Here is a 22642-nt window from a genome sequence, read left to right as displayed (position 1 = left end):
AACTACGAATCAGTCACACACGCATGTTTCTGAAAACTTGCTGGGTGGCTGTAGATAAGTATGTAATATTTTAGAAACTTAGAAGTAAGCAGCTTTTTGTGCAAATCTTGAACCTAGTGTTTATTAAACATTCAACTTTACTTAGATCTGTTCCTGCTCCAATACACAGGTATTGTATACAGTGTTCTTGCAACTGTTTAAGTGGTGTGTGATGAAATTGGGAAAAGATGGTTTTTTGTTTGTTTTTGGTGGGGAGGGGCGGTAGGTGGTGGGGGAGCAGGATATGAAATTACTCTTTCCCTTTCCACATGAATTCTATTTTGAGGGTGCCAGTGTCCAAATCAAAGCCTTCTTGGAAGTGACATTTTATAATCCTGACACAAAAAAGTTAGATTTCTTTTCTACATTTTATTTTTTTGTATGCACGTGTGACGATCAGATGACAATTCTAGGGAGTTGGTTCTCTCCTTCCACTGTGTGGAAGTTGAAGACTGAACAAGTTGTCGTGCTTGGCAGGAAGTGGCTTTACCTGATGTTCAATCCTGCATCTCTACAGTTCACAGAACTGCCTGGGTATTGTAAGTTACTGTTTAAAAAAACCAAACCAACCCATGTCTTTGGCTGGCCACTCTGATTTACATTTTGTCCCTCCTTTGTAGGTGGAGTTCTCCTCTCCCGGCTCTCCTGCCTAACTTTATCCTGTTCAGCTATTGGCCAGTCAGCTTGTTTATTAAACAAATCATAGTGACATATATTCACAGAATGTGCAGAAGGATTATTCCACAGCACTCCTCTCCTTTAATCTATGTTCTAAAAGCATTTCTTTAAACAATGTTAGCCGATGCTTATCAAAAAAAAAAAAAAAGTAAAAAAAAGCTGCAATAATATGGTCATTTTCATTTCTATACATGATGTTTTGCCTGTGCACCACCTCTGTGCTCAACGATGAAGGAAGCCAGAAGAGGGCATCTGATCCCCTGGAACTAGAGTGATAGACAGTTGTGATCCCCGATGCAGGATCCTCTGAAAGAGCAGCCAATGTTCTTTACCTCTAAATTATCTCTGCAAATCTAGTTTTCATTCATTTTAAGAGACGAGCTTTCACTATGTTTCCCAGGTATATATACTCTAGGTGCAGGTGACCTGTCTCCTAAACAGCTGAAACTATGCCACCATGTATGTCAACAATGGGCATTTTATTTTTAAATAATTATTTTGAACTCTGAACTGTATGTCTACTCAATTCCTCTGTTCTATTTTCTCTCTCTTTTTTTTTTTTGGTTTTTTCTTTTTTGAGACAGGGTTTCTCTGTGTAGCTTTGCGCCTTTCCTGGAACTCACTTTGGAGACCAGGCTGGCCTTGAACTCACAGAGATCCGCCTGCCTCTGCCTCCCGAGTGCTGGGATTAAAGGCATGCGCCACCACTGCCCGGTTTATTTAAATCTAGTACCTCATGTATGCTTGATAAATGTTCTTCTATCAGAGACAAATCCCTAGGCCACGATAATGGTGATTTTTTTTTTAAGAATTAATATTTTCTTGTTAATATGGCTTTGAATTAGAACTCAAGCATATTGAAAACAATAACAAACTACTCTCATGTGGAAACAATGGGTTCTATAATAAAATTAATATGAAAGAAAGCAGATTTAACAATGACAAAAAGGCTTCCTCACTAAAGTCTTCCCATATAAGAGGTGACACTTGCCTTGCAGAATGTGGGGCCTGGGTATGGTCTCTAGGTCAGAGCGCACGCGCGCACGCACACACACACACACACACACACACACACACACAACTCCTAAAGACCCACAGGCTTTCTATGCCTTGACTCTCCGTGAGAGCTGTCTGAACAAGAAGTATATAAGAACTCTTCAGCACCTGATGACAAATGCCAATGTATCTGTTTGCATAAGGACACTTCCTTCTAAAGGAAAGGAGACACAGGAATGTTAAGGGTTGAATGCAATAGTAGTTATATTTATACAGAAAAATGGGATTTAAATATAAAGACCAACATAAAACCCCAAACGGTCACATAAGCACATATTTCTGGCTAGAAATGCCAGCAGGAGAGGCAGTGGCTTAAGTGACGGGACTGAGATCACATCAAGATTCTGAAAGGCAAAAGACGCGTAGTCACCACACTCACCAGCATTCACTTACCACACCACGACTAATTTCCAAGGCTAACAAATGCCTTGCTGAACCACTAGAACACCCCTTTTACCACCCATGATCCTGGCACGCTAACCTCCCCGGCTGGAAGCCCACTTAGCCCGGGGTCTCCCTACAGAAGGGCGCTGATGAAAGCGCTCTGCAGACAAATCTCTGGGCACTAACCTAACTTGAAGAAGCCACACTACCTTGGTTGACTTCTGAACAGCTTAGGTGATATAGGCTACGTACTCTTGAAATGTAGCAGGTAAAATATTAGCATGGACTTCCTGATAGTGTGGCAGGTTGGTTAAAACTAGCTGGAGCCTCAGACCCTGCCTCCGTGGTGGACTGCTTATCTAGCAAGCTTGAGACCCTAGGTTATATACATTTTCTGCTCTTCCGAGCAGCAAATGACAATGACATAGATAAAGTGTCAGAATTATTCTCTACCTGTGTTGCTCCTTAGGGCAGTGAGCAAAGCCAAGTCACATTACACGTTCAAAATTACAAACATTCTCTTGAAAGTAATAAGAATTATTTTTAAGATTTTCCTGGTTCTTCTCATGATTCCATAACCACAGTGTTCAATACACGACCCATCGTTCCTGCTGGGTGACTCAGCCACTTTACCTGTAGGCAGTAAGTGGATAGTTGTCTGAGATGGCCCACTGGTCGGCACCCCAGACGGCTGAGCAGGTGGTGCCGGCTGAATGGGCTGCAACGGTCGAGACATGGGCTGCGAAGTGCTCAGGGTTGGCGCAGGATGATTTAGTCTTTTGGGATCTGTTAATGAAAATGTAGGATACATGGCTGATGACAGGCAACACAAGGCAACCCAGGCCTGACATTTACTGGGAAACTTCTTTGCTTTCCACTTGCACACCAATTCCTCTCTTGAGAAATAACTTCTTTCTGTTCTCATTATGTAGATTTTTTGCTGATCTGAAAACCTAGCCAGAAGCTATTTTAATAATTCACCGGTGCTTCTTAGCAGATTCAGTTCATACTTTTATAGGAATACAGTTTTTTTTTTCCTCAAGGCAGGGATCTTCTGGATTCAATACGGACTAGAATAACTTCATTTGCAAAAATGCATGTATATGTATTTACACACCTGTATTAAAGACATCCTTCTGGACAAATACTGTGAACTGATAGTTTTCCCTGAGTTTTAATTTCAATTACTCAGAGCTGTTTAGATTTGTATGTAAGTGGTTGCTCATCATCACTATTTGTTTCTTAAAGTACAAAGGCTTACTAAAGTATCAAAAAGGGTCTCTGATGGCCTACAAAATAAATGTCTGTATCTCAGCAAAATCTAACATTAGAAAAACACTTAGATGGGATACTATTTTCTACAGAAGCTGACCCTCCTCCATTTCCAGCCTATGTGATAGTTGGGGTTCACTCAGCTCGTCTCCACAGAACAATGCACTTCTGAATGGGAGAATTAAGATGCCCCAAAGGTGAGGTAATAAAAGCTGGCCCAAGAGGCCAGCATGCCAGTGGGTGGGGTGCCTGGAGCTCAGGGTCAGCTCTGCCCTCCTAGCATCCTGATTCAGTACTTATTTTTGTTCTCTAAGAATTCCTGAGTCACATCAATCTATCAAAGCAAAATAAACAAGCCTGAAAGTCAAATGACAATTTGAAAGTCTTAAAATCACCGTCACAAGTGCATCATGACACCAGCATAAGGTCAGCCTTGATGAAGGACAGGATAAATGTCTCAACTGTACCTCAGCTTTACACAGTTCTATAGTGATTAAAGTTAACTACATTTATTTAATTTTATTTCTCTCAAATCAGCTGTCTTATACCCTAAAATATGACTTTGTTAAACCTTTGTTTTTAAGTTTACTGACTTCAAGATAAACAATTACCATTTGATCTTTCCAAATGCACACACTATCATGGATTTATGTATGTCTGTGAACAAACACACTTTGATAGCCAAAGAATTCTAAGAAACACTATACTCTGAATCATGACTGGAGATTTATAGTATAAATCACCACAGTAAAGGCTAGATTATTGTGTAATAATAATAATAATAATAATAATAATAATAATAATAAAAGTTGAATTTTAACTCAGGACTTTTCCAATTAGAATCAACCAAGGAACATTTATTCATGAAACTGCAGAATATGGCTTAGTATCTATCCAATTTAGTTTCTGAATACTGCAACTAAGAAAAATATTAGGGATGATTGATGAGAATGATTATTAAATTTTGATTTTTATTCATAATTAAGTGGACATACACTTAAACTATGTACACTAGAAGAAGGAGTGAAAGGGAAATGCTGAGGATGTCTTTCTGTATGCTGTAAATGTGTTGCTCTGATTGATTAATAAACAAAACACTGATTGACCAGTAGCCAGGCAGTAAGTATAGTGTAGGCGGGACAAGCAGAGAGGAGAATTCTGGGAAGTGGAAGGCTGAGTCAAGAGACGCTGCCAGCTGCCACTGCCATGAGAAGCAAGATGTGAAGGTAGAACTGGGGAAAGTTACCAAGCCACGTGACTAAATATAAATAAGAATTATGGGTTAATTTAAGTGTAAGATTTGGCTAGCAAGAAGCCTGAGCCATTAGGCCAAACAGTTTTAATTAATAGAAGCATCTGTGTGTTTATTTGAGTCTGAGCGACTGTGAGCCAGGTGGGACCAGGAAAACTTCTGGCTCTAAGGAGAGGGAGGGAGGGGGTAAGGGGGAGGGGGAGAGGGAGAGAAGTCAAGAGAGCAAGCAAGCAAAGAATTAAGACATGATTCCTGGGTCTCTTGCTGATTCCTTTACCTCTGGATTGAGGATGAGGCTTCATTAGAAAGAGCAATGGGACTAGCAGAGGCTCTCTACAGGCGAAGCATCTACTGCTGCTTTCCTGTACAGCAGCTCATGTTCATCCAGGAACTGATTGCTACTTTTTAATGCTACCTTTAAAGACTCCCATTCTAAAAGTGATATAGACACATCAATGCTACCTTCACAAAATATCACCAAATATTAAGAGGGGCAATGTCACTAAAGCATTTCTTCAAAGAATTACTACTTAAGTACCTTGTGTAGTTCCACTCTCTTCGTCATCCATTGTGAGGTCAATGACACCACTTGAATCATTGCCAGAAGCTTTCCCACTCTGAAAAACAAAACTTGGTTGATTCTGTAATGGAACTGGCAAATACAAAGTAATTGTGTGGAAATGGGAAAAAGGGTGAATGGTCTAGTTCAAGCTAGGCCCCTAAATGCCTTTACCTCAACAGTTTGACAGGTAAACAGCAAAGCACACCTGTGAGGTACAACTCACAGGGCTGGAAGATGTCTCAGTGGGTAAAGGCACTTGCTGCCAGCCTGAGCCAGTGTGAGCTCCAGGATGCATATGGTGGTAGGAAGGAACTGACTCCCTCCCACAGGTTGTCTGTCCTCTGACCTCCTTGCATGAGCACCACTCATACACATCCAACTACCAACACATAATAAATAAGTAAAACACAGAAACACTAATTAGTGCAATACAACAATTTTCAAGTACTATCTAACAAAATCCTAATAGTTTTAAAAATAAAGCTGTCTGTTACACAGAGTTGCTATAACTGCTACACGATTAAATACAAACAATATCCGTTTTTCTGACAATGAAAACACCAATCTTTTTTTTTTTTTTTTTTGGTTTTTCGAGATAGGGTTTCTCTGCGTAGCTTTGCGCCTTTCCTGGATCTCACTTTGTATTGTAGACCAGGCTGGCCTCGAACTCACAAAGATCCACCTGCCTCTGCCTCCTGAGTGCTGGGATTAAAGGCGTGCGCCACCACCACCTGGCGAAAACACCAATCTTTCCCTAAGTGATCATTTATGGATATACCAAAACACTAAAGACTACCAGACTACCTTTATAGTGAGGCTACAAAGAGAATTGAAATCTGTTTTTTTTACCCTAAAAAAACAAAAAGCAAAAAAACCACACATGGCTATGTCATTAGGAGATGTTCAATTTGACCAAACTCAGCACAGTGTCTACAATCATTATAAGACAATTAGGATTACAAACAAAAACCAAGCCAGCCTAACAGAAGAAGGCAGACGAGCACTGGCTGAGAGCCAGTATCAGACAGATGAGCTTACATTCCAACTCGTGAGCTCTGTGAATGAATCTCGAAGGGTAGACATGGAAGTAATTAGAAAGATTAATCCAAATGGATGCACAAAACGCTTAACATCACACATGAAATGTGGTAATACTTAACAAATGATAACCATAATTTGTTTTGACATTAGGATGTTCATCTGTAAAACTCAAGTGGAAACTGGGCTACAGATATGGCTCTCCAGGTAGAGGTCCTTGCTACAGAGCCTGACTAAAAGCATCTGATCTTCAGGACCCATGGGATGGAGAAGAGAACTGACATCCACAGCTACCCTCTGCCCATGAGAGCGCTGTGGCACACACACGATAAATGTAATTAAAAAAAAAAAAGCTAAGAAAGAAAGGAATTCCCTGACTTTAGAAAATCCAGTCCCAATCCCAAGATAATTATTTTAAATCTTGTAAAACTCTTTCTACAATAATTTCATAGACATTTATATATTTACGAATACCACAAATTGGCTTAACTCAAAATTAAGTTTCTAGTCTTCAAAGAATTCAAAGTCATTTATTACTATCACACATTATTTACAAGGTCCAGTTTTCAAAATCTACCAAATTTTGAAACTATGAACCACAGATAATACAAAACATGGAGGGGGGAAAAAGGAAAAATAGACAATAAAGTAGATAAAACAATAAATCAACAAAACCAGATTCCTGTCAGATATTGCATTCTAGAGATTATGAATGCAAGCAACTGTGACAATATGATACTAATGATCGAATAAATAAGAACAACTTGAAAGAAAGGAAAAAAGGAAAGAATAGGCTGAAAATGATTATCAGTACTTAGTCAGACGTGCTAGAGAGAGGATGGCTGAGTGGTTAAGAGGTATTATTCTTGCAAAAGACTTGAGTGTGATTACCAGCACACCAGGCAGCTCACAACTGCCTAAAACTCCACCTCCAGGGGATCTGACACCTTCTAAGTACCTCATACACAGATATACACATGCTCGCATAACTAAATTTAAAAAAAAAAAAAAATCTTTTTTTAATTAGCTGGAGTGCCTGGTGTAGTGGCACACACTCCCAGTACTCAGGAGGCCAAGGCAGGCAGATCTCTGTGAGTTTGAAGCCAGCCTGAGCTACGTAGTGAGTTCATGACAGCCAGAGCTACGTAGTGAGACCTGTCTCAAAACCAACCCTCCCCGATAAAATAAATACAAATAGCTTAAATCTATTTTTAAAAAAAAAAAAATTAGCTGAAGCAAGGATGGGGTTGGGGAGATCAGGGAAGAGTAGAGAGCAAGTTCAACAAAACTAAGGATGTATGAAAAAGCCTTATGGAAAATCACTACTTTGAAGATAATTTAAAACTATAAAGCCAAGGGAATTTGAATGGATGTCTGCTGCATGGGTGGACAATGGCACTTCCAGGAGACATGGGTTTGGGTCATGCATGGTGACTGGTCATGGAGGCCCCCACAACCACACAGACCCTCATTACACCACTGCTCTCCTCTGTCCACCATAACTACATGGCAAGAGCACATCCTGGAGACACCACCCACTTTGGTTGCAGGACATGGAGAAATCAATCTGGAACTGACTGGAAAACTTCCTCACTGCTGTCTTTCACAGTGCTGGCAGGCATTATGCAGACCACTGGGAGAGGAAAGATATCAATGGTCTTAGCCAGTACTGGTCCCCGCATGGCACAATCCTGATCTTCTGGGCAAGACATGAGACATTCCCACTGGGACAACAGTAGTAATGTTATGGGGTAGCCAAATAGTGATGTTAATGCTATGGATGCAATCATCTACTTCCCAATCAGATTTGAAGCCTGCTCCACAGAAGGCCATGTGTGACTGGTATTATAAATCTGGTCAAATTATGGTGGTGGGGGGAGGGGGGATTATTACTGCTGTTTGCTAAGCTGTCAAACTGTCTTCTAAATATTTACGTTTACAGACATGGATTTTGACAGCTCTTGACCTTGGTCAGGGAAACTTCTCTTTGCAGTGTGCGGCTGTTAACACAAAGCTGGTTAAAGACTGACTGTGTGTGCTCAGCCATAAATGGGACAATCCACAAAAACAAGCCACCCTCCCACCATGCAAGGCTGAGTACACGGTAGAAGAGTAACTGGAAACAATGTAAGAGCCGAAGGACGTAGGAGTGCATTGAAATGCTGTCTTCTGGACAGGACACGGTAACTGCAGTAATGACCTCGCGACTACCTACACCAGGGGATCAAGCCAGTCCAATTCAAGCACGGCTAAAGACGGGGTTCCTGAGGCCCCACCCTAGCTAAGGCATTAGTAGCAGTTGATGGTTACTGGAAGAAGGTGTGGCCACTGGTAGGTTAATCCCACCTCCATGCACATATGCACAGCACTAACTGGACTTTGGATTATTTGAGAAGGACATGAAATTGGGAAGAGATGTGTTCAAGAGGGACTTAGGGGGAACTGGGAGTGAATGGGATCAAAATACATTGTATACATGTCTTAAATTCTCAAAGAATAAATATCAGATATTACATTAAAAATCCTCTGGCTGGGCTCCAAGTCAGTTTCTAAGATATGGAAGAACCCAGTGAAATTGATGATCCATCAATAGAATTTTTCCTGCCCAAGGTCTAGAGAATAAAAGACAAAGACTTAGCAATGCTGCCTGACAGAACTCCGACTGAGGGCCGGGGCCCTAGCTCAGCAGGGAAAGGCTCTTGCCGCCTAGCAAGCCTGGGGACTTGAGTTCAACCCCAGGACCTAGCTGACCAGACGTCAGAGAACTGACCCTATTAGTTGTCATCTAATCTCGATATGTACACTGTTTACATGGCAAACAGATAAATGTAGTGAGAGTCTTGAAGTAAAGGGGAAGAAAGTTGAGTGTGTGAAGAAATAATGACTCCTCCTCCAAAAAATCTGAAGAAAACCATTTACAAATTCCCAAGTTTCAATGAATGGCAAGCAGAACACTAAAGAAATGACTCCTCTGTGAATCACAATGACATCCACAGAAAATCAGCAATGAACAGAAAATGTTGACTACAAACAGGAAACGCCCATGTAGAGGGCAGCAAGTCATTGCTACACTGAACAGTACATCCAAATGCTGATGATTTCATTAAAATCCTCCAAACTGAAACTTTTAGCTACAAAAAAGCTCTCCCTGAGAAAAGAAAAAGAAACAGAAAACTCATATTCAGTGAGTTTGAGACTAGCCTGGGCTACGTAAGATCCTGTCTCAAAAAGTAAAATAAAATAACAACAACAACAAAAACCCCTACAATTACTGATGTAAGGAAAACCATAATTTCTGTTGATCATAACATGACTCTGAGGGGAAGGGGAACAACCTTACCTGTGATGTGCTATCTGCCACTTTCTTATTAACAGAAGAATCTACTGTTTTGTTTGTCTGGTTTTCTGAGGATTTAAAAAAAAAAAAAAAAAAGAAGAAAAAGGAAATTTAACACATGTATAATATGTAAAAGGTCAGGCTGCAACTATTTTTCTATCAGCATGTTACAGATGGTTTCTCTCACAGATCAGAAGGCAACTTCACATTATAAACTTTAAAGCTTTATATACTCATTACCCAGCAACTTAAACTATCCTAAAGAATACCTGAGAAATGTAATTTAACATTTGTACAACATGAATATTCCAAGATGAGAAAATAGTTAAGTGAAACACCATTCTTCCACAAGATGTGGAAATCTTTGGGGGAAAATTTTAGATCAGAAATGTTCATAATAAATTCATTACAGAAGGTTACAATAACCATGAGAAACATGTATCGGTTCAAGTACAGACTACTTTTCTTTTGTGTGCTTTGTGCAGGTGTGCATGCTCGTTCATGGCTATGTCTGGAGGCCAGAGGGTGACATCAGCTGTCTCCCTCATCACCCGCCACCTTATTCTTTTAGGAAGTCTTTCGGTGAACCTGGAGTTCATGGATTCTGTCAGGTTGGTTGGACAAGGAGCTCCAGGAATCTGCCTGCATCTGCACTCCTATGCTGGGCTTAGATTCTGCGACCAGGCCAGGCCCTGAACTGGGGTTCTCACACTTGAGCAGTAGGCAGTTCAGAGTCATGTAACCACCCAGATGACTTTCCTGTATCATGGGAAAGTTTCCATGGGAAAATTGTTATTTACATGTAAACTGAAAAGCAAGTGTTCCTGCCCAGTTTCTAATAGACAGAAGAGAAATTGTAAGGTTTTATAAAGTATCTTTTACATCCATTGAAGTGATTCACTTTCATTCTTTGATTATAATTAGTTGCATTATCAATAGTGTTCTTATGTCAAAACATCCCATCCTCTTTCTGGTGGTAACTTCTTGGTCAAAATACGGTGTTCTTGTTCTTTTCAAACCCTCATACACAGAGAAGGCCATTTATACTTAAAAACTGATAAAACTGTCTACCCTACATATAGAATTCTACATTTAAAGAATCAATTAAGATAAACACCCACATGTTAAAATCCAAGGGCAGGAAACTAAAAAGCAAGTCTTCATGAATTTTTCCAACCTTGCTTCAATTTTATTTCTGGAAAAGTAACATATTAATATAAACTTACTTTTAAAAAAATATTTTTAAATTGGCAGGATGTAGTGGTGCATGCCTTTAATTCCAGCACTTCGGAAGCAGAAGCAGGCAGAGCTCTGTGAGACAGAGGAAGTTCTAGGCCTACAGACTCTACATAGCAAGTTCGAGGCCTGACAGAACTACATAAGACCCTGTCTTAAAAACAATGAAAATATATAAATACTAAATACACACACACACACACACACACACACACACACACACACACACACACACTTTCCTGAAAGACTTTTACCATAAAATTAGTTCTAGGTTTACTTGTCTTACATGCTAAAGAATTAATATACACAAGCACTATTACCAAAACATCAGACTTTGTTTTTTTTACATACATACTAAATGCATGTTGTAGCATGAATCTTAAAAGGTCTTATTAAATAAAAACAGACCCAGAGTCAGGTATTGGAGTAAACGCTGAAAGATCAGAGAAACAGAACAAGCCACATCCAACCTAACCTTGACAACTTCTCAGCTGATCTTGTTTCCTTAAACTGGAAGCCTCTTGAGTCCTCATCCGAATGGATCTCAGCTGAACTGCTGCTAAAAGCCTAAAAACTTAGACTCTAGTTCCTGGTCCTCTCTTATATACTTTTCTGCTTCCTGCCATCACTTCCTGGCATGAGTCACCATGCCTGGCTGTTTCCAGTGTGGCTTTGAACTCACAGAGATCCGGATGGATCTCTGCCTCCAGAATGCTAGGATTAAAGGTGTGTGTGCCACCATTTTCTGGCCTCTATGTCTATCTAGTGGCTGTTCTGTTCTCTGACCCCAGATAAGTTTACTAGGGTGCACATATGGAGGACACAATATCACCACATTTCCCCCTTTTTGTCTAAATAATAAAGGAAACTTATAACTAATATAAAATATATACAATAAGTATATACAATATATAGTCAAGAATTACATTAACAATGTCTAGTCCATTAACATTTGACAGATTCAGACAAAAAACACCATTATATAAATTAACAATGTCCAGTCCATTAACATTTAACAAATTCAGACAAAAAATTTCATTATTTATCCTGTAAAAATCTAATCCAATATAAAATATTTAAAACAAGTAGTTCCTCATTAAAAGTAGATTCAACAATCTACCTTTTTATTATATCCATATACTTTTTTCTTTTCTGAGTAGATTCAAAAGTCTACCTTTTATTTTATCATTTCTGTATCTTCTCTTCTTTCTTTTTAGAGTAGATTCACTAATCTACCCTTTTATCCTATTATTTCTATATCTTTTTTTCAGAGTAGATTCAATGATCTACCTCATATCTATAGTATGTACATATGTGTATTTATATATGTGCATATATATGTGTATGTGTTTGTATGTGTGCATATGCTGTTTTGTTATCCAGAATGATTCTATTCTTAGCATAATTGTCTCAGAGTAAGGTAATTATTCACAAAACTGTAACAAAATTCCTTTATCCAGATTTTCAATATGTCCTGTCCTTTTCATTTTTACAGGCTAAAAATTCCTTCAAATTTTTGTTTGTTTGTTTTTTGTTTTGTTTTCTCGAAACAGGGTTTCTCCGTGTAACAGCCCTGGCTGTCCTGTCCTGGAACTCACTCTGTAGACCAGGCTGGCCTCGAACTTACAGAGATCTGTCTGCCTCTGCCTCCCGAGTGCTGGGATTAAAAACATGCGACACCACTGTTTTATGCAGCATTTTTAATGCAGCATTTTTCAGTCTCAGTCCATATTCCCTGTTCTACTACCTATCTGAGCTACTTCTCAAAATAGGAAGTTAGAAACCATCCATCAATCAACAAAATTAACCAAGATGTGAAATCAAATTATCGCTTAAAATCTTTCTATCATGTAGGATACACATTTACTTTTGTTACCTGCTTGATGGATTATGTTATCTAACACCAGCTGGTCATTTTTAACAAGCCTTCCTATTTCTACATGAACGTATGTGTGCGTGAGCGTATGCGCGCATGGGCGCCTGCCTGCCTGTCTGTCTGTCTGTCTTGAATGCCAGTCTGTTTACCACAAGTATGCAGGTGCCTCTGAAGGCTGTAAGAGGGTGTCAATCTTCTGGAGCTGGAATTACAGGCAGCTGTTAATTTTGCAATGTGGATGCTGGAAACTGAACCCAGGTCCTCTGCAAGAGCAGCAAGTGCTCTTAACTGCTGAGCCATCTCTCTACTGCAGTCTTACTAGGGTCCTCAAGGTCCTTTCCAGGTACAGACTGGTAGTATTCTATTGTAGGTCTGAATGAGTAGAGATAGGAGGCAGAAAGCGTGCAGAAACTCAAAGGAAATTATGGGTGAAGGAGTAACTTCTTAGTGTTATTAAAAAATCTAGTCTTCCCATATTTTGGAATGAAAGATGTTTAGTAAATTCTATACAACTATATAACACCCTTACAAATCAACTACCCCTTAATATCTATCTCACTAAATGAGACTTAACATTTAATGTTTTAAAAGGCCCAACCAGGAGCTGGAGAGATGGCTTAATGGTTAAGAGCATAGCGAACTATTCCTGCAGAGGACCCGTATCTCAAGCTCCAACACCCTTATCACCCAGTTCACAATGAACTAACTCCAGTTCTAAACATACAGACACCTGCTCTCCTCCTCATACACATTTAAAAGCAAAATCCAAACCATTTTTAAATTTAGCATTTCTCTTAGAATTAATCTTTGTTTTAAAAAAATTGATTGATTTTATGTATGGAGGCGTTTTGTTTGCAAGTATGCCTGAGCATACCTTGGTACCCAAGGAGTCCAGAGGAGGGCACCAGATCCCCTGGGACTGGAGTTAAAAGACTGTGAACCGCCTTCTGGATGCTGGGAATCAAACCTGGGTCCTCTGGAAGAGCAGCCAGTCTTTAACTGCTGAGATGTCTCTGTAGCCCTTGCTAACAACTCTTACATTAACAAATTATCAAGTTGTTATCAAATTAGACTAGTTTTTTCTCTTCTGCACTTTCCTTATGCTTCCATCTCTCATCTAATGTACTGCTCCTGCCTCATCTCATCTTCTGGTCACCCTATTTTCAATCAAACAGTTTTCCACACTGCAGTCAATATTCATGGTTGCCATACTCCTCCACACACAAAAGAATTATGTAATGTTTCAAGGACTCTCATCCACTTTTACATCTTATCAAACAGCCTACTTTTATATTTATTACATTTATAACTACTTATTTAATAGCAAGACTACATATCTAATCTATAGTTAGTGAGAAAAGGACTATCTTAAATGTTTCTATGTGCCACAGGACATTAGAATATTACAAGCACCAATTATTTCTTGAAGGAATTATGTACAATTTGAGCCCTAAAGGGTAGTACTTCATTATAAACAAGAACTATTTACTTAAAGTCCATTAAGGATATAATGAACTATAACAAATATGTACAAATGTAACTGAATTATATAGAACATATTTTATCAAGTAAATATATGTATATAAATATAAGACATGGCAAGTTTTAGTTATATGACCTAATAATTTATAATAATATGGGTATATAATTTAACATCAATTTTCATATACACCAAAAATTTGCCATTTGATTCCAGCTTCAATTATGGGTATCATCTATGGCATCTCTGAAATTAGGCATGTTCAAAGAATATGGGTTTTTTGTTGTTGTTGTTTTTTGTTATGTTTTTTTGAGACAGGGTTTCACTGTGTGGCCTTGGCTGCCCTGGAGCTCTCTCTGTAGACCAGGCTGGCCTTGAACTCAGAGATCCCTCTGAGTTTTCCTCCCAAGTGCTGGGATTAAAGGTGTGCGCCACCAGTTTCTGGTGATAAATGGTTTTTAATTATCCCTTGCAATAAACTTCTAAAATTAGATACTTAAAATGTATTTACTCAATTGTCCTGGTCCACCTAATCAATCATAAAAACTATAATGCTTGCTACAAAACCTGTTTACCCCATTTTTCCAATAACGCTAGGAAGAGCTTAATCACTGAAAGGCCATTAATGTGTTTTTGTTTCTGTTAATAAGCAAACTAACTTACCGCTTCTTGGGGTGGCAGAGCTATTTTGTTCTGCAGAAGATGAAGTGCTAAAAGCAGATATTGGGATTTTCATCTGTATTGGGCCTCGATTGTTTGATGAGCTATAGAGTCCTGATGGGCCCACTGTGGGTAAAGAAGTCCTTGTGGCTTGCACAATAGAGTGTGCAGTTGGAACGGCCTGTACAGCAAGGGTGGTCCCCAAGGGTGCAGCAGTGGTGGAAGAGTTCCTCTGAACACCAGGACTGGGCACTGACGGAGTGTTTGGTTTGGTGGGGTTTGGCATGGGTGGCAAGGGTACTGGGTTTTTGGTAAGTCCACTCACTGTTGGTGGGCTTTGCACGGATAGGAATTCAACACTGCCAGATGGTTGATTCGTCATTATAGTCCCTGGATGGCTTTGCAGGAGCTGAGGCTGAGAGCTTACGGCAACAGGAACATGCAGAATCACTGGCAAGGGCTGCAGCGAGATTGTAGGCTGAGGGTTTCCACTAGGCACCTGAGTGGTGGCAACTACTGTGGCTGTGCTGGGAGCAGGAAGAAGAGATGCTGCCGGCAGAGAACCTGAGGTGGCTGAAGTCTGCAGTTTAGGCTGACTACTGACAATTGCTGGAGGAGTGACGAGACTGGCTGAAGACACTAAGGAGAAAAACACAAGTCTCAGTCTAGACAGCCACCTTAATTTATCAGCTAAAACTAAGTCACAAGTTCAATATATTATATACAGAAAAGCTATCAGACACAAAAAAAATTTCAGGTTTAAGTTCGAAAACACTGAAATGTTTACAAGCACTTTTGTGTGTACACTTGGTGTCTTTACAAAATGCCACATGATTTGATGTTAATATATAAGATTGCTATCTCAGTATCAAAACAGATCTTGAAAATTACAACATTCACTTCAGAGGAACTGGAAAAACAATTAAAAAATACTGAAAACTAGGTAAAAATATGCAGGTATTTTTTTAACCTCATTCTATTCAACACAAGCAAGAAATGTGGAAAGAACTGCCCATTAGTGAGTGAAGCTGATTACTGTGGGATATCATTCTGTATGTTGTGAATATGTGTTGCTCCGATTGGCTGGTAAAGAAAACATTGATTGGCCAGTAGCCCGGCAGAAAGTATAGGTGGTCGAGAGATGAAGAGAATTCTGGGAAGAGGAAGGGCTGAGTGAGGAGTCGCCAGCCAGACACAGAGGAAGCAAGATGACAAGGCAGAACTGAGAAAAGGTACCAAGCCACATGGCTAAATATACATAAGAATTATGGGTTAATTTAAGTGTAAGAGATACTCAGTAATAAGCTTGAGCTAATGGCCGAACAGTTGTAATTAATATAAGCCTCTGAGTGATTATTTTATAAGCGGGCCATGGGGCTGGGCTGCAGGGGCTTGGCGGGACCTGCAGAAGATTTCCAGCTACAGCTGATGGCTGTATTTTACCACTGGAACCAGAGAAAACCTGACAGTCTTACTGAGTTCCTTGGGAAAGAACTCACTCTGGGAAAAGGATCCCTTCAAGAAGAGCATGTAAATACTACTGATAGAGAGGAAAGCACTGAGTGAAAAAAAAAAGAGATGAATTAAGAAATAGAACACATACCAAAGAGAGAAAAGACTCAGTGCTGACCACAGAGATTTACAGTAGCTTACGACTCAACTACTTAGGTTTAGTCTCATTGGAACAGATTTAAAATATACTTAATTGACTACTCAGATATCTAGTCTTTCCAAAATCATAGGTACACCAGAGCAGTAATTCTCAGTAAGTGCAGAGGGATAGCTATAGTTTCCTGGGAACCTTGCGTGGAGTTTACAATGCCAAGACTATTTTCATAATAGTAATGAGACATTTGAATTTTACACTATGTGGACAAAAGGTGAATGCCTATTGGCTTAGTTCAGCAGCTCCATATCTGTAGAAATTATATCCTAAGAGTCCCAGTGATGTATAAGGCAGAGAATAGAGAACCTTACACACACCACATCTTTTCCAAGTAGCCATGTAACCTTTAACAACATGGGTATGTTTTGAGAAATGTGTCATTACATAATTCCAATGCTGTATGATCACAAGACTGAACAAATCTAGCTGGGATACATCAATCATTCAATGGGTCAAGAGACAGTAACTATGAAATATATGCAGCTACTACAAGCATAAAATGGCACATCAGTTTACAGTAAACTATTGGTAACAGTAATAAAGCAGTAAATAGTTGTCATTAGGTATCCTACACAATTCTATATTTGTCTGTATAGCTCACAATGCTGGATCTCTGTTCCCATGAACATAACACACTTGGGAGTAACATGGGGAGCTACGACAGTAAAACAGCTATGGCCTCAGCCGCTGATAAGAATCTCTCAGCTCCATTATGATCTCACCAGATCACCATTTTAAATGCATTCACAACTCATTGAAATGTCATTATGTGGCACATGATTGTACACCTATCCTACAGTAAAGTTTAATTTGGAAATTAGGCATAGTTAAAAATAATGCCTAATAATAAAATAATTATCACAATAAAAGATATGAATTATTAATGGAATGGTCCATGTAATATTTGTAGTGGTAACGAACAATGGGAAATGAGACTGTGATAAGGAGAAAACTACAAAATCCAAGGTAGTAAAGAGGTACCAAATACTCCTGTCACACTAAGCCTTCACTAACAAATGCTTATTATAATATTTTAAAAATGTAAATTTTACTTTAAAATGTCCATAAAGTAATAAAAACTACCATTTCTATTATGTCCTATCCTCCAACAAAATCATATGCTGGCCTTGAATTATGATCTAGCTGCCACAGCCTGCCGAGTTCTGGAATTACAGGTCTGCACACAAGACTCAGTTTGTTCAAAGAGTGACTTAGAAAAACAGTGAGAAAAGCATGTGATTTCTGGCTCTGTTCTGCACTAGCTCCACAGAAACCACCATTAGAGGGGAGCATCCAGCTACCTAGCCCATTCCCATCTGTCTGGGTAAGGCTACATTTCTTTCCCAGATGAAGTCAGCAGACTGGAAGATTGAAAGCAGGTACAGAACTAGAATCCAGCCAGCATTAGCTGCTTACCATCCTAACCAGGATTTTAAAGAAATGTGGAAGAGGCAGCACGTCCCTGTTTTCACTGGTAATGTGTACGTCCACGGATGCTCCCATGTGGACGTGGACATGTGGAGGTCGGAGGACGGCTCCAGGGCCGATCCTCTGGTGGCATTCACCTTTCTCTTTAGTGTTTCCATTGCTCCCTGGCACTAGCTTCACACACACCCTTCTGCGTCTTGGTGACAGCCACTCCCCACCTCCTTTTTGTTTCCCTTTGCTGAGACAGGGTCTCTTCCTGGCCTGGAGCTCACCATGGAGGCTGGCTGGCCAGAGCCTGTTCCCTCTCTAGCACTGGGACAGCCTAGTGTGGTGGCTGCCTTTATTTGTTTGTTTGTTTGTTTAGTGGGGGTTCTGGATATGAGATTCAGATCTCTACCATTTCACTGATTATTTTTTAAAAATACAGTTGTTTTCTATTTTAAAAAAGTTTTTGTGTGCATATTACAAGATTATTATAATTTATTTCTGTGGGGCTTTTGTTTACTCAAGACAAAGGCTCACTATGCAGCCCTGGCTGTCTTAGAATTCACTATGTAGACCAGGCTGGCCTTGAATGAGATCCACCTGCCTCTGGGCTTATTATTAATTTTAAGTGAACAAAAGACCTTAAATTTTTATTTTACATCAATTGATAGTATCAATTAGTTTAACTCAAAAATTCTCTGGAGTTCTTAGTAATTTCATGAGACTATAAAGGGCCCTAGAGATAAAAAAAAAAAAAAAAAAAAAAGGCTGAGAAGTACTACACTGGGAATTTCAATGTCTATCTTTTCATGCATACTTATATTTTATTCTGAAATTTTTTGAAATATATTCATATTTATACCAAAGTGTCCTGTTTTCTAACCCATTCTAACCACAAAAGAATATAAGAGAACCAAAGATGTTAGGGCCCAAGAAAATGTATTTTTGGTATTTAAAAAAAAAAAAGTTACCTGTATTCACAGGAGTTTGAAAGGATGGTGGTGGACCCTCGCTAACATTTCTTTTGGACTCCAGCATCTGTCGCACTGTGCCTGCATTTCTATGAAACAGATACACGTACAGTCAATGGCGATGCCACCCTAGGGGAACCCACCAAAGCACAGGAAAAACAGTGGTCCATGGTGGGCAAGGGTAAGATCTGAGGTTTGCACCCTTTGCCTGAAGCCACAGTGGGTTCACAGACTTCGGCCATGTCAGATAACACTGGAGCAGCGTTCCTGTCTGTAGTCCACTGTCATGAGGTACCTAAGTAAAGGCACATTCTCACCACTGACCAAAGCAGTTCTCAATTGCTAAAAACTATTAATGACATGTTCTTAAAGAAATATGTAGGGTTTGGGGGAGGGGTGGCCCCTAGATTTAATCCTTAACACTGCCAAAGGAAAGAAAAAAGTCTTAACAAAAGAAAATATTGTAATAAATTAGCAAAAACAATACATAATATAAAGGGAAAGTAGAAAAGCAGCTATGACTTGATGCATTTACTGCTACACAGGTATTTACAGTTTCATGCCAAGACTAAACAGAACCTTGCTTTCTAAGTTAAACACAATGCACAGACTGTGGTCGTACCTGTAGGTCACATTGTTATTGCTGCTGACATCACTGGCAGGCTTTCCTGGTGATATAGGTGGGTTTGGAGGGCTCTGAAAGGGGAAATACCAAAGTAAAAAATAAAACCCAATATATAGGAATTATTTTAAAAAAAAAAGACATTCAAGTACTTTCTCAATATTTGATCTATTATTTAACTAATAAAATAGAAAAACACTGCAGGATCAGATATCAATACTTTGTCTTTTCCTATTTTCTTGTGGAAGTTTTTCTTCATAAACCTCAAATTTTTCCATACTGTCAATCTCCAGATGGTAACTTTGGTCATTTTTCTTTCAGATGGTGTTCCCTCTATCTTAGTAGCTATTCTACACAATTTACTTCTCTTTAGGAGCTGGCAATTGTCTTGAATATTTCTCAGAATACTCTGTAGGGCTCTGTGGTCATCTGGAGATGCTCTATGTGTGTAAGGCAAGGACCTCAGTGCAGTAAGCAGCAGCAAGCTGGCTGGGCAGCAAGCTCCTCAGTGCATTCTCCTCTTCAAGGGAAGATTCGAGCAATGCTGTTCACTGCAGTGAGGAAAGGCTCTAGGCTGTGTGCATGTTCACAGCTAGGAACACTGCTGCAACTCCTCTTATCTCCTGGTCGCCTTTACAGAGCTTGCTGTTTCTTTAAAATAACATTAAATAACTACTTCACTCTACATTTTAAATAAAACAAAATAGTAAAATATACTATTAAGATAACAACATTGATAATGTTCTTCAATCCCACAAAGGCAGCCAGACTTCTCAGTCTAGAATGAGGTCTGGGGGCAGCAACTTTGTGATTCATTTGTGACCCACTAGTTTCAGAAGCTTTTTCTTCATTTTCTTGACAATATATGAAATCTAAAGCTCTCTTACTTTCCTATAGTAACAGCACAATGGATGAATGACTATATGGGGAAGAAGAGAAGAGAAAATGGGAATACAAGAAGACACAGAAGGCTAACATGCTTTAAGGGAATATAAACTAAACTAAGACACTAGTAAGAATGTCCTAAAGAAAAAACAAGGTAAGACTAATCTCCAAAACATAACCTTTGTTTTGTGAAGCCGAGTTTTATGTAGTCTAGGCTGGCATAAAACTCTCTGTAAGCCAAGTTTATAGCCTTATCCTTCCCTCCCTTCTCTCTAGTACTGGGATCACTGGTATATAGCACCAGGCCCTGTCCCATGTGGTGCTGGGATGCAATCCGGTGCTTCCCATGCTAGGTGAGCACACTACCAACCAAGCTATATGCCCAGCCTTTAAAAACAGAATTTTAAAGACAGAAAACATAGTTTCAAGAATTCTGCAACCTCAAGTAGATGAACAGAAATGCTGACATTTAAGAATACTGAAGAGAATAATTAAAGGTTCAGTTCAAAAACCTACACAAATATGTGGAAGAAAGCGAATTTCACAGTAATGATAAAGGAAATGTTAGTCAGCACCTCCTAAAATTACACAGGTAACTGAATATAGTGTTTTGAATAACAATTGTCCCCATTGGCTCATAGATTTGAATGTTTGGTCAACAGGGAATGGCACTATTAGGAGGCGTGGCCTTTGGAGGAAGTGTGTAACTATGGGTGGGCTTTGAGGTTTCAGAAGCTCAAGCCAGGCCAGTGTCTCACTCTTTTCCTGCTGCCTGCCAATCCAGATGTAGGACTCTCAGCTGCCTCTCCAGTACCATGTCTGCCTGTGTGCCACCATGCTCCCCACCATGATAATAATGGAAGCTCTGAAACTGTAAGACAGCCCCAATTAGAAACCCTAACTAAGACAGAAGTTGGTACCAGGGACTGGGGTATTGTTGTATAGGCCTGACCATGTTTCTTGTTGGCAGAGTGTGGACTTTGGAACTTTAAATTGGGAAAGCAGTAGCACTTGAAGTGGGGGCTTAATGGGCCATCCTAGTAGAAAGGTGAAGGACAATGGTGCTGAGAGCAATACAGATTATGAAGGCTGGGCTCAAGAAGTTTCAGAGATGAATAAAATTAGTAAATGGACTACAAATTGTTATTTTGTGATAACTCAGAAAAGACTGTGGCTGCTTTCTGCCCTTGTCCAAAAAATGTGCTTGAGGTTAAAATGAAGATTTTTGGACTAATGGCACTAGCAGAGGAGATTTCAAAACAGCCTAGTCTTTCTTGACTGTGCTGCATGGTTATTAGTGAACAGTCTTATGCAGATCTATAATGAAGAGAAGAAGGCTGAGAAAGAAAAAGCACAAAATGTACAGTCTGAGGAGAAAGGGGACACCAGAAAGTATAATAAAGTTAAGTCTTGTGCTCAGAGATAAACAGATTTTTTTAAAAGCTTGATACTAGATGGAATAAAGAGAGTGAAAACCTCGGGGCAAGATCCCACCCAGCTAAACTTCCAACTTGTGAAAAGGAATTAAAAGAAAAGCGTAGGGTTGGGTGTGGTGATACATGCCCTTATCCTCAGTACTCAGGAGGTAGAGGCAGGTAGATCTCTGAGTTTGAGGCTAGCTTGATCTACAGAGCAAGTTTCAGGACATCCAAACTTATTCAGTGACGAAAACAATCGAAAACAGAAAGCTGGTAGAAATATATTTGAATAACAGGTACATGTTCCAGCTCCAGCAAGCGGCAGAACTTGGCAACTTTGGCCACATAATTCTGGCTTTAGAGTCAAGGATATAAGGAAGAGGTTGTGGAATCTCCTTCTGCACCTAAGGAAAGCCACAGGCCAGGGATGTGGCATGGGTGTCCCTGCATAGAGGAGGCCCAGAGAGGACAACAGTGCAGGAAGCTGTGGAGGTAAAGCCTGGATTGCCTTGAAGACCCCAAGATGTTGGAGATGGCCAGTCATGGGATAACTGCTAAGGAGATCTACAACAGGGAGTGGAACCAGCCTGAGAGAAAGAAGTGTGTGCAGTCAACAAAGCTGAACGGAGTTGGAGATCTGAAGAGCATTCTGATATCAGACATAGAGATGCAGAGTCTGGAGTTTGCCCAGCTGGTTTTTAGTCCGGGTTTGTCCCAGTATTTCATTACTGTGTTCCCTTTTACTCCCTTTTGGAATGGTAATGTATATCCTATGCCATTGTTTGTTGGAAGTATGT

The 22642-nt window shown here is 39.7% G+C and overlaps 1 protein-coding gene across 2 annotated transcripts in view; it reads right to left on the bottom strand.

Moving 5' to 3' along the window:
- Atf7ip (activating transcription factor 7 interacting protein) overlaps window positions 1-22642 on the bottom strand; it is an 89946-nt gene that overhangs the window by 11373 nt on the left and 55931 nt on the right. For both annotated transcript variants that reach the window (XM_052719601.1, XM_052719600.1), the window contains exons 7-12: window positions 19543-19616; window positions 18921-19009; window positions 14874-15509; window positions 9622-9686; window positions 5220-5298; window positions 2791-2943 (exon numbers count right to left, since the gene is read on the bottom strand). In XM_052719601.1, coding sequence (XP_052575561.1) covers window positions 2791-2943; window positions 5220-5298; window positions 9622-9686; window positions 14874-15509; window positions 18921-19009; window positions 19543-19616 — 1096 coding nt within the window. The remainder of the gene's footprint in view (window positions 1-2790; window positions 2944-5219; window positions 5299-9621; window positions 9687-14873; window positions 15510-18920; window positions 19010-19542; window positions 19617-22642) is intronic.

The sequence above is a fragment of the Peromyscus californicus genome, unplaced genomic scaffold (assembly GCF_007827085.1).
Source record: "Peromyscus californicus insignis strain IS unplaced genomic scaffold, ASM782708v3 Scaffold_6__1_contigs__length_162567912, whole genome shotgun sequence".
Classification (NCBI taxonomy): Eukaryota; Metazoa; Chordata; class Mammalia; order Rodentia; family Cricetidae; genus Peromyscus; species Peromyscus californicus.
Note: the sequence above shows the minus strand (reverse complement) of the source record. Positions and strands in the feature narration are given on the sequence as shown.